This window comes from Watersipora subatra, chromosome 9 (assembly GCF_963576615.1).
Source record: "Watersipora subatra chromosome 9, tzWatSuba1.1, whole genome shotgun sequence".
NCBI lineage: Eukaryota > Metazoa > Bryozoa > Gymnolaemata > Cheilostomatida > Watersiporidae > Watersipora > Watersipora subatra.
The window spans coordinates 11,440,643-11,452,940 of record NC_088716.1 but is presented as its reverse complement, the minus strand read 5'-3'; the positions used below and the strand labels follow the sequence as shown (position 1 = coordinate 11,452,940).

At 37.3% G+C, this 12,298-nt stretch overlaps 1 protein-coding gene across 1 annotated transcript in view; it reads right to left on the bottom strand.

The window, feature by feature from the left end:
- Positions 1-346: 346 nt before the first annotated feature.
- Positions 347-12,298, bottom strand: part of LOC137403846 (dynein axonemal heavy chain 1-like) — a 105,223-nt gene continuing 93,271 nt past the window's right edge. The window contains exons 64-75 of the mRNA XM_068089917.1: positions 10,733-10,906; positions 9,726-9,879; positions 8,798-8,934; positions 8,257-8,430; positions 7,035-7,214; positions 5,816-5,992; positions 4,647-4,817; positions 4,138-4,268; positions 3,834-3,978; positions 2,506-2,712; positions 1,316-1,550; positions 347-853 (exon numbers count right to left, since the gene is read on the bottom strand). Coding sequence (XP_067946018.1) covers positions 732-853; positions 1,316-1,550; positions 2,506-2,712; positions 3,834-3,978; positions 4,138-4,268; positions 4,647-4,817; positions 5,816-5,992; positions 7,035-7,214; positions 8,257-8,430; positions 8,798-8,934; positions 9,726-9,879; positions 10,733-10,906 — 2,007 coding nt within the window. The 3' untranslated portion in view covers positions 347-731. The remainder of the gene's footprint in view (positions 854-1,315; positions 1,551-2,505; positions 2,713-3,833; positions 3,979-4,137; positions 4,269-4,646; positions 4,818-5,815; positions 5,993-7,034; positions 7,215-8,256; positions 8,431-8,797; positions 8,935-9,725; positions 9,880-10,732; positions 10,907-12,298) is intronic.

The following is a 12,298-nucleotide window of genomic DNA, read 5'->3' as shown; positions in this document are numbered from 1 at the left end:
GAAAGAAATATGGTTGACAACTTGCAGACACACAAGACTGAATCTTAGTGCTAATGAGCTCACATCTACATTTTTTGCATGCTCATCAGTGTAAAGAATAAAATGCCACGGTTTGAATTTAAAATTTGTGAAGTGTCATAAACTACCTGACAAGAATTATAACTTGCAGTTTTACAAACATCGGTCTTTCGAAATATGAGCTAAAATTTCGAGTCCGACTGTCTCTGACAGCTAGGTGATAAACCAGATGTATGCATATACAATGTGAATTATGGTAATTACAGAAGATAGTCAAGTGTGCACCGTATTCACATCAAAACAGCTGATATATTGTTAGTAAGGACGGAGGAGCAATCACAGCAAAATAAAATTGTAACACAAAAATGGTAAAACTTGAAAAGTTGGCAGCTGGTAGTTCATTTCATGCATTTGTAAAACTCATATTATCAAGCTTCAAATAATTAAAAAAATCAAGGCTTAGTAAAAAATAAGATTAAAGTTACTCATTAAATAAATAAAAAAGTTTAATAGGAGAAACATAAGACCCCTTTAGACAAGCGGAACGAACTGAAAAATCAACTCTTATTCGCTTATTAGACAAGACACTGAAACCTCATTTAGGAATTAAACAAAAGATCAGATATGATTGGCTAAGTAACTGAGAGCATAGATCCCATTGGTTCATTAGTTAAAATTTAGGATATGATTGGTTCAAAGCGAACATGGTTCAGCTAGTAGTTAAGAGCGCAGAGCATGGCGACCGCCCGTTTTATCCAGTGTTGCTGGAGTTCCTCAGATGGTATCTCTACCCAGAAGACAAAGTTGGTAGAGTGGCCGGTAGTAGAGAGAGTTCCTACAACACAAGCCCTTGCATACAGGTACTGAAGCATTCATATACTTTCATAAGCTATATTTAGTAAGTGTGGCACAATAGCTAGAGTAGGGACATCCCAACCATATGCTTTAATGCATGTTGCTGTTTTCAAAGTTCAAAAGGATATCATAAGCACATGTTGATAAATAAAGTGCGCATGTCTAGAATGAGGAAGTAACTCCTGATTGACATACCTAACTCAGATGGTTTTATGATGATAAAAAGTTCAGTGGAGAGTAAAAACCTAGAATAATACTATGATTAAGCAAGAAACTGAATAAAAAATGGTGATTTCCTCAAAAACTAAATGCTAAGCCTCTGAACAGCTTTGATATGATAGGATTCAAAATGCCAAAAAACAGTCAATCTGCATTAACCCTAGTAAAAACTTGTTCGAAAGAGGAAGGCTAGCAGATCAACTGTCTAGTTTGGTATTCTCACCAGCTCGAGTGAGTGTCTTATACACGGGGCACCGGTAAATGCCCGTCTCAGGAGGCTTCCTATTAGCCTCAGGAACAAGCCACATGCATGCCATTTCGGTGTAGAGTTCTTTAGGGCGAGACTCAGCTAGCTTATGAGAGGCACCGTCCCATCGCGCTCCTTCCACAAAAAGTCCTCGAATGTAGCAACCATCCTCAGGCCCTTGAGTTAGCTCAGCCACTGACTCTCTCATCACCTGTGATTAGATACGCGGTTAAACCACAGGAACAAAGGCTAAATGTATAATTAGGGAATCATTCTAGTAAGACAATCACAGCAAACCTTGACCCTAGTGAACCTACAAATTAGCTACTGAATATCTTAACAGCAACCATATTGGTGAATGTTTAATCTAAATGAAGAAATTGTCTCCCCATAAGCACTAATGTCTAAAACATTGGGTCATTGGAATTGCAGCGAGACAAGTTAAAAAGTTTCCAATGGAATGCTCAGAGTTCCTGACTATAATGGTTTTTACATTAGGCACTCTAATGCAGGTTAAAATGTCAGTGTACTGCAGGACAAGGGTTCGCTCTTAGTGAAAACTAGCCATACTTCTCTCACCACCGGTGAGAGTCTAACCGTGAGTGATGGGCACAATTTAAGGAAGAGCCACGTAGAACTGCTCGTTCAGTTTTAAAGTTTCACACTTTTTTTCAGAAAAAAACATGGCTGATAATTTTAAGAAAAGAAATTAAAAATAATGAAGAAACACATGATACATACTGATGTATGGTGAGAACAGCTGTATATCATTGTTCACTCACTCACAAAACTACTGGAAGGTTAAAAGGAGAAGATTGTGGTGTCATGTACAAGTTCTAATTTTGGTTCAAGTATACACCCGCTAACTGTAGCAGATAAAAAGGGTGGATGAAAAATGCTGCCAAGTGTTATAACACAGGATCAGATGAAACTTGGTCATCCTAAAAAATGGACTACGGAAAATTGGTTTACAAAAAGCAGCTACGTGTTTTTTAAATGACCAAATTTAACGAAAAGCAACATTGGCAACAAACACATCATTTTGCATACTGTTCCATACTAAGGTGAGCTAGCCAGCCAAAAATATTCAATCATCTAGTTAGCCATATATTATTAGGAAGATGGTCTGCCAACCAGACGGCCTTTCATTAGAAAGAGAAACACACCTTGAAGCCAAATGAGATGGTATCAATGGAGATAACTTTCTTTCTGGCAAAGTTCTGAAGGGTGCCAGTGAGGAAGGCCTGAGGAAAGAAGAAGCCTGAGATCCAGAAAATGGGAGGAATTCCCTTGTCTATCCAGTTTTGGATAAAGTCCATACGCTCGACGAGATCGATTACCCAGGCAGCAAGTGGCTTTAGAGATGGATATGCCTGCAAAACAGAAAATCTTTTTTCAATAGTTACAAATGCAGAGGTCATCTGATCAGCTCAGGTTGAACTACAGACAAGTGTTAGTATAAATAGACTGTGAAATGATATAGAATAAGTATACGCCTACATATATTATTAACAAAGCAGGGAACAAAATTGTGCGTCTAAGTTGACACTTTGTATGTTGGCAGAGAAGATAACTTCTAAATGGTGCAACTAGAATTTTTACATGTTACATAAATAATAAGTTAGATTTGCCTCCCTTGTACTTTAAGCAACAGTATACTCAACTGCTTCCAATTTCACATATTTACAGCTGCCTATGAGATACTTTATCTAAACATGTATAGCAAAACATTTCCACAAGTTGGATTTTTTTTATAATTCTAGCTTTTAATTATAATTAAAAGTGAGAGATTTTGCATTTACTGCTATTACAGGATCTAAACTGGGCTGATAAAAATAGAATTAACAATCAAATACAGTACCTATTATGATGAAATTCCGAGTATTGAAACAGCAATACAAATAATAAAATAGCCTTAAATTCCATAGTGATACAAACTCAAAAAATTAGGGTTGATATTAGTGTGTCTATAATTATAGCAATAGTAAATTTATTGTTATAACAACTATTAATCTATCTTAAACGATGATATATACAAAAAGAAATAATGCAGTGGGGAGTTAGTCAGCAGAGCATATAGTTGAGAAGACTACTTTAATAATAAATCTTAGCATTAGTAAAAGACCTGAGTGCTTTTCATGTACAGGCGAGCTCTATGATTGTATATTGCTTCAAGATAAGATTACTCCTAATTAAAAGAATTTGCCTCTGTCGCAAATGAATTAAACTGAATCATATATTTAAGGAATTCACTGGTGGATATTACTTTGAAAACAATATCTATGCATAGCTGGTGCTGGAAGGCGAAAAACTAAAAAACCTAGCAAAGTTTTTCACCAACTTAACAGCTTATCAACACTAGTTGTTGATAACAATGGTCAACTCATCGACTTCTCTGAATTACTCTAATCAATGCAATTGGTATGCATGAACTTTGTAACTATAAGAATACAAAAGCATTTGCCAGGCCAGACCCCGTCACAACCATACTCACCTTGCCAGCCCACATGCCTGGTACGCTGTTGTTATAGAGACTGTTGGCCATCTCTTCAAGTGCCTGTGACATGACAACCAGACCTTTGAGAGCCTTCAGCAGGTCACCCAGTGAGCCGTGCAGCACCTTGAGCAACTTGTTGTACCTATGCAATAAATATTTACCTACAGTTTACTTAATAGAGCATGTCAGCCTTAGGTATTCATATTTACAAGGAATTATTTAGGAATTAATATTTAGGAATTATTTATTAGGAATATTTATTAGCAATGGAGAAACAACAAAGCATTGTTTCCATGGTTACCTGATGACTTCCTGTACGAGAACAGTGTTCATCGACTGCTCATACAACACGGGGTACTTCTGCATTACGGGATCTATAGGAACAGGCTTGGGCACCTTGGCAAGGATGTCTTTAGCTGTCTCCTCCATTATCTACATCAAAGATTTTAACATAACAAAAACGTAATATCTCTTTAGATTATACTAGCATCTGGTAACCTATTGAAAATTGCAATAGAATCTTTAGCCAATCATAAATGCCTACCAGACATGAACACTAAGCATGCTAGGAACCAGTATGGGCCAGAGATGGGCCAATTAGCCAATCAAAGGTTTGCAATCAAAACAATTAGCCAATCGTACGCTTTCGATCAAAAAGTTAAGTCCACTAACAAACCTTTTCTTGTTTATCATAAATTCATGAAACTATGAAACCTTTGGTTTTCATAACAGATCTTAGCCAATTATAAATTATTAAATTTCTCTCTATGAAAAGTAAAAAACCGCTGTTAACCAGGTATGTCTAGTTACCTCCTCTCTAGATTTGCCTCCCCCTGAAGAAGCTTTAGGCTGCAGTTTGACAAGACTCTCCAGAACAGCCGATGTCTCATTCTGAGCAAAGGTGATATTAGCATTGTCATGAAGGCCAAATATCTCTGGTGTGTCATTGATAGGCAGACTCTTTATGTACTCCATGTAGCCCTAGAGTATAAGCGTTAACGATCATGATTCATTGTATGTAGTGATTTATGATTCATGTGTAGCAGCTGAGGCTATGAATGTTCCGAAAAATGTCACAATCTCACAATCTTGCCACAATATCATAGCAATAGACACTCGAAGATACCTATTTTTGTTATAATCAACTGTGAAAGAACTAGCAAATGCTGAGCCAACTGAAAATTATGAAACTATCTCAAATTTTTAGAGACATGACGGTAGCGATGATTTACTGCTTCAACTTTGCTAGAAACCACAACAAACCATATACCATTAGATGCAGAATTTTCTAACAATTAATATGAAATAAGTTTTTAATATGCAGCAATAGAAAAACAATTTCAAGTTGTGAATTATTGAGTGGTCTCATAATTTCTGGCGCCATTGTAGTAACGACAACAGCAGACAAATGACTAGTTCCTACAACCAATACATGTAACAGTATAGGTTTACTGCAGTCTATAAAGTTCTTTGGTTGTAATTTCTGTATAAAATGGCAATCTTCTCAAAATTTCTAACAACCAAAGAATTCAGTCAGAAATAAAAACAATTTTCCACAACTGTGTGCGCGATGTTTTATTGCGCGTAGTTTATAAATGAAATATCCAAAATAAAGAAACACAAAGCAAAAGGAACTGTTCGATGGTTCGAGACTAACAGCAGGACAGTCTCGCTGACAGTTTGCAGAAGAACAGACACAGTTATGGCATCAGACAGATAAAGGAGCACCAGTAGCAGACATAGATGACAACTTTGAAAACATCAAGATGTAATCTAGTTTCAAAACAACATTTCCCTTGTATGACAGTAAAACTATCAACAACTCGCTGAGTAATCTTTAAACCAAAACTCAGCAGTGATCCCGTGTAAACAATTCTTAGCCTGAGAACTACAATTTCCAAACATTACTAGCACAGCTTATACGAAGGTCTAATATAAGAAATGTCACCCAAGTTATCGCTTGTAAAGCAGTAACTTACATGATGATCGAGAGAGGGGCTGATCTGTTTATAGATGCCTGCTGGGGAGTAGATGTGGTCCTCATTGAGCACTGCGGGGCAGTAGAACTCCCCCAGCACACTCATCATGCACCGTCTGTCTATGTCATCCGTGACACGACCTCCGTAGTTGATGTGACCAGCAGTGTAGAGCAATACCTACACATAGCAGCACTTAGTATGATAAACAGCTGTGTGGATCTCCAGCAGCAGATAACTGTGGATCTATATTTATGGACCTCAATGTAAAAAATACTTGCTGAATCCAAGTGTAAAGTAGAAAGGACATGAAAGAACTTTCTAGCTACATGTTAATGATTCATAAAGTGCTTATTTTTATAATATTTGTTTAGATGTCAACACCTACCTAGAAGTTAGCTTGAAAAAACTTCAGATAATATTACTCTACTAGTACCCTGGCAGTCCCGTACGACATGAGAGATCGTCACATGTAATAACTATGTGCACAGTTGTTCCTATATGGAAAAATGTGATCAAGTGGGACAGTGGTAAGGCGCTTGGCTAGGAATCCAAATATCCCCGTTTAACTCCTTTACAGGGAAGTGTTTTTTTTTCTAACGCTCTTAGTGTGGTGTCGAACAGACAGACAAACATACAAATGGATACAGCTTTTACTATAGTAAAGATTATGGTGATAAAGTGGGCTATGTCAAGTAATCTTAAAACCAAAATTAGCAGTATTCAACTCATCTTCAAAGTTACTAGTGACAATAACTCAGCCAATGAGGCTCACTAATATTTATAGCTGATGTTTAAACAATGCATTCACAGCTAAAAAAAATTACATCATCATTGGATGTTACAGCTATTTCTCATTTGGTTGAATTAGCGTTCATCTATGGCCACAATAAATCAACTGCGTAACGTAGAGCATCTCTCAAGTATAAGCTAATGGTAGCTGACTGGCTTGCATTAGCAATCTCTCAAAGAATGTCTGATGTCTGCGCTTGTTTTTAAGAGCATTTTAGCGCAAACATTGGCTCTATGATTTTGGTATAGCATGGCTAAGCCCAGGGACTGGAGAACCTCTGCAGCTGCAGACATGCCAATTTGCAGAGAGTAATTTTTAGTTGCATGCTATTCCTGTTCCCACTAGTGGCCATTTTTGCGAATTGCACTCCATCCTTCTGTTGACTAAACTAGATTTGAGTTACAACTAAAGGACTAAAGATCAACCCACCTTGTAAGGAATCTCTGTATACTCGGTGAGGAACATGTGGAGCTGGGAAATACAGATACGCAGATCTCCGTCAGTCATCTCATATGGAATGTTAAATCCAAGAGCTCCAAACTTTCGTCTTTCAAGTACAACGCCGTGGAAGAGACACAGCGAGAGCAGCATGTGTTTGAATGTCTGGTTCTACAAATCCAAACGAATGCTCACCAAGTTGAACCTATGTTTATAAGCAATTGTTCAGACAGGGTCAGACAGGTGTTAGTAGCTTGAAAATAATCGAAAGAAAATTAGCTAGCTGACCAAAGCTGAAGAGTGAATGCAGGTACTACATCATAGACACCGAATGCAGGTACCGTGTCATAGACATTGATGTCTTAACCATTAACAAATACAATAACCAGATAAAAGCAGATCAAGATATGGCTGTCCTTGCACAATACTTGAATCACAAGATGACCTGATAAAGATATGAGAGCCATGCAGAGAGAAACATCGGAAGTAAACTGTGTTATACAACTAAATAGAAAGACTAGCGACAAACAGCTGAAATGTGCTGATAAATGCTAACAGAATTATACTGATCGCTCGTACGGTGAGTCATAAAAGAAAGAGAACATGTGACTAACTAGCGTCTTACTTACCAGCCGCTATTTGTGAAGTAAAATAAAATCTGGGTGAGTCATTACTGATAATAGTTTGTAACAAGGGCAGCACAGCAGTTCACTTTTACTATATGAACTTTTACTATGGGAAATAAAAAACATAGTTTTCTTCTTGGTGACGCCAACAAGCTACATCCAACATCGTATGCTTCATTTTATGAACTTTCTGTTACTACAACCTTCAATTCACTATTCCAACTTTTCCGCAATACTATAACATTACCAACTTTTAAAACAGATCTGTTAACCTCACTCAATAATTCTTGATTTCTGCATCCTTTCATTTCTTTCCTCTCTTTTGGCATTCAATGAAAAACATCATTTTGTTGATGATAACCACTGCCAATAAAAATGCTTTACACACATAGATGTATAATAATAATGAGCATGAAAGGACAACTCCAATATCTATTCTTTTTCATTTTAAAACTCATGAGTTTCCAGGTTTATTCCAAGCATATTTCTAAATGAATAATTTAGCGTTTTCTGAATCAGCCCACAAGTTGTTTGATGAAAGAGTGTTAACCTGCATGACAAGTTATCGGCATAAGAGACTTTCCTACCTTCTCGCCACAAGAGTTCAGGAAGTCATCATTGAAACTAGAGTAAGATTTAAGTAGATTAGCCTTTATTCCTTTTGGTGGTTCAACAGTCATTTTTGATCCGTTCTGAAGGATGAAAACGGGGAACTTGGGAGAGGGCATGCTAGTGAGCCAGAGCCTGAAGTCCCTGTGCACCTGCAAGCAAAAACCTGCTAATGAATTCGGTGACTGGTGAACTACAAAAAAGATTATAAGAATAAGTTTGAAAAATAAAAAGTAATCAATGATCTAAAGCTGAGCTAAGCAAACTGGTTTTCAAGGGTAGTTTAGAACACAGAAACATTTATAATCACATGCCCGATCCGACCCCACCAATAATATTTTATCAGATTTGAACCTCAGTCTACGGGTTGCAAGCCGAGCATCCTTACTGCTCCACTTATAAGATGAGTAAAACTAGCAGAAGTAACTACTGAATGAACTTGCGTGTTAAAAATTAGACAACCAATGATCTAGCGCTAAACAACGAGAAGCACCAATGAGAGCAGAGGATTATCAGTACCTTGTCAGGGTCTATCTGTTCTATCATCCTCTCTAGACTAGGCATGAAACTCGGGGCAAGATGGCAGTTCTGGAAGAAGACCCATTTCCCTCTTTCCATAGCAGATCGCATCATAGCTTCGGCACGTGGACCTTGACCTAGAAACAGTAGTGGTACAGTTTACATACATTCATAAAATTGGTGTAACAACAATTCAGTATAACGCCATGGCAAAATGTACGAAGCAACAGCAGTGCTTAGGTGGTTGCTATGACAGCAGTGTATAGGTGGTTGCTATGACAGCAGTGTATAGGTGGTTGCTATGACAGCAGTGTATAGGTGGTTGCTATGACAGTTGTGTATTTGTGGTTGCTATGACAACAGTGTATTTGTGGTTGCTATGACAGCAGTGTATAGGTGGTTGCTATGACAGCAGTGTATAGGTGGTTGCTATGACAGTTGTGTATTTGTGGTTGCTATGACAACAGTTTATTTGTGGTTGCTATGACAGCAGTGTATTAGTGGTTGCTATTATACAGCAGTGTATAGGTGGTTGCTATGACAGCGGTGTATTGGTGTTTGCTATGACAACAGTGTATTGGTGGTTGCTGTGACAGCATTGTATTGGTGGTTGCTATGACAGCAGTGTATTGGTGGTTGCTATGACAACAGTGTATTGGTGGTTACACAGAGTTAACAAAACCAATAAACATAAATTTGCAGAAATTGACTTTTGAGTATCAAGGTGCAAATCTATTTTATATTTTATTATTTAATCTGTGACAAATCTGTATTAAAGTGTTTTTATTGGAAAGCAAGTTAACTCAAAATGAAATTGGTGTTTTAAACCCTCCATTATAGAGAAATAAATAAGGCTGTTGAAGACATAGAATGCACTAATTGCAGCAAATTTAAAATAAGCTTACAACCATTTCATGCCATTCCTTACCTTGACCCAGTGAAATGGAAGACAACTTCTTGCTGAATTTCATATCCTCAGCAAACTTATGCAGATCGGCAGCGGGGTCAGTACCAGGGGAGAGGACAAAGATGAGAGGAGTTGTAGGTGATGAGTCCTTGTAGACAGCTCCCAAGTCAGCGGTCTGTGGAATAGTGTTACCGGTTAGTGAGTTTTACAGAACAGATGCCAACTGAGCTTTATATAAAATGCCATGATTAGGGGGAGCAAACAGAATTTGATTCTGCAGATATTGTAAAAGTAATGCAAATATATGCACTAACTGCTGCGATGTTTTAACATATTAAGAATAAAAAATGGACTAATGAAGCAGTTTTAACCTTTTAAGGAAAAAGGGATAGATGAGGAATACGAAGTCTTTAGGAAACAGAGAATGTGAAAGTTGTTTTACACCATTACTACTTTGAATTGAACTTCATTTATAATGATGAAATAATTCCACAAGCAAAATAAATTAGCTAAAAGGAAATTGAAGCTCATGGTTTCACCATCCAAAGAATTTTTAACAGGTGACTGTGAATATAGCTAAACACTCAAAACTGCTGATCAGTGTCAGCATAAAGACAGGCTGTAATTAGACATGTTTCCAACCAGACCTATACAATAGGGGTGGATGATTCAATGATGTAGCCAAAGCAACTGTACATGGGCAATACAAAAACATCTATAAAAACTTATACAGGAAATTTTTTACTCATATTATTCTTATGGAAGTGTGCACAGGTGACATGTTAATTGTGGAAGTTTTAATGATACACATATACAAGTTTAATGACACACATATACAGGTGACATGTCACTTTTTGAAATGTTAATGACACACACATATACAGGTGACATGAAGCCTTTGGAAATGTTAATGACACAAATATAATGGTGACATGTCACTTTTGGAAAGGTTAATGACCCGCGCCCCAAAAAGGTGACATAAGGCATTTGAAAAAGCTGATGATACACATATACAGGTGAAATTATACCTGTGGCTCAATAAATCTCTGGCCAAGAAACTTGGCAACATATTCCTGCATGGCATTGGTGATCTTGTCTGGCCGCAAGCATTTCAGCACAATGATTGTTTGGAAGTCATCAAGCTCATCATTCCACTTTCCAGGCAGCTTCTCGAGATGTGGATCAGCGCTGTCGAATATTTTCTGTAACAGAATCTCAATTTGAAAGCCAATTCTATTAGTTGCATGTGTAGAGGAAATATAAAAGCGTTTTAAAAACAATTAGTTAATCGTTGGAATAGCAAACACTTTTTCAAACGTATGGCAGAAGTCTACAAAAGCATCTGAAAATCCCAAAAAAACGAGCAGCTCAAAGCTATTAAAAACATTGTTACTTTTTCAGAATGCAAAGAGAGTTCTCTCAGTTAAAGGGTGCCTTCAGACAATACTTGATAGCAGGTTTAATTACACTTACCTACTTACACGTACCTGCTTACACGTACCTACTTACACGTACCTACTTACACGTACCTACTTACACGTACCTACTTACACGTACCTGCTTACACGTACCTGCTTACACGTACCTGTTACACGTACCTGCTTATACGTACCTGCTTACACGTACCTGCTTACACGTACCTGCTTACACGTACCTGCTCACACGTACCTGCTCACACGTACCTGCTCACACGTACCTGCTCACACGTACCTGCTCACACGTACCTGCTTACACGTACCTGCTTACACGTACCTGCTTACACGTACCTGCTTACACGTACCTGCTTACACGTACCTGCTTACACGTACCTGCTTACACGTACCTGCTTACACGTACCTACTTACACGTACCTACTTACACGTACCTACTTACACGTACAAGTACTCAGAATGCACTTACACTATACCAAAATTTTCTAATCATGTGACTCTTTTCTAAGAAAGAACCAGTGACATGTTAGACTAAGTATTTCACATGAAACTCTCTTCTTACCTGTGTTTACATTTCATTTTACGCATTCCCTCATCACTGATTGTAAAACATAACATTACTGCCCATCCGAATCATGCTATCTAAACTGGATATCCCCTAGAAGGTTGGTCAAAGAAGAGGATGAAACCAAATTAGACTACATGGTTTTCTAAGATTTAGTTGGTGAAATGGTCTACTCAAGTAAAAATTCTCTATTCTATAAATTTACTATTCTATAAATAATAAAGTTAAAAATGAACTTGCAAAGATTTATTATTAGATTCTATAAGAAAGCACCGGTATTTTTCAATCATTTGCAATTGTTTTTGATGTTTGAGATTATCTCACTGCCAGGATGTTTCAAGATTAAAATTGACCAAACTTGATCGCGGTTAAAATGCTTAGAAGAAAAATGACATCGGTAGTCGTGTTTCCTGTTTGTCCTTCTCGTAATGACATTGACTATTGCATTCAAGTTGCAGGGTTAACAGTCTCTATTGGCATATATTTTATATTGTATTTGCTCTTGATTGTTTATATAAAACTTCAAATATAGCTTCAGGTACATTTCTATAGATGTTTCAAATGATTTTAAGGTAAATTAGGTTGGTTAAAAATTGTCC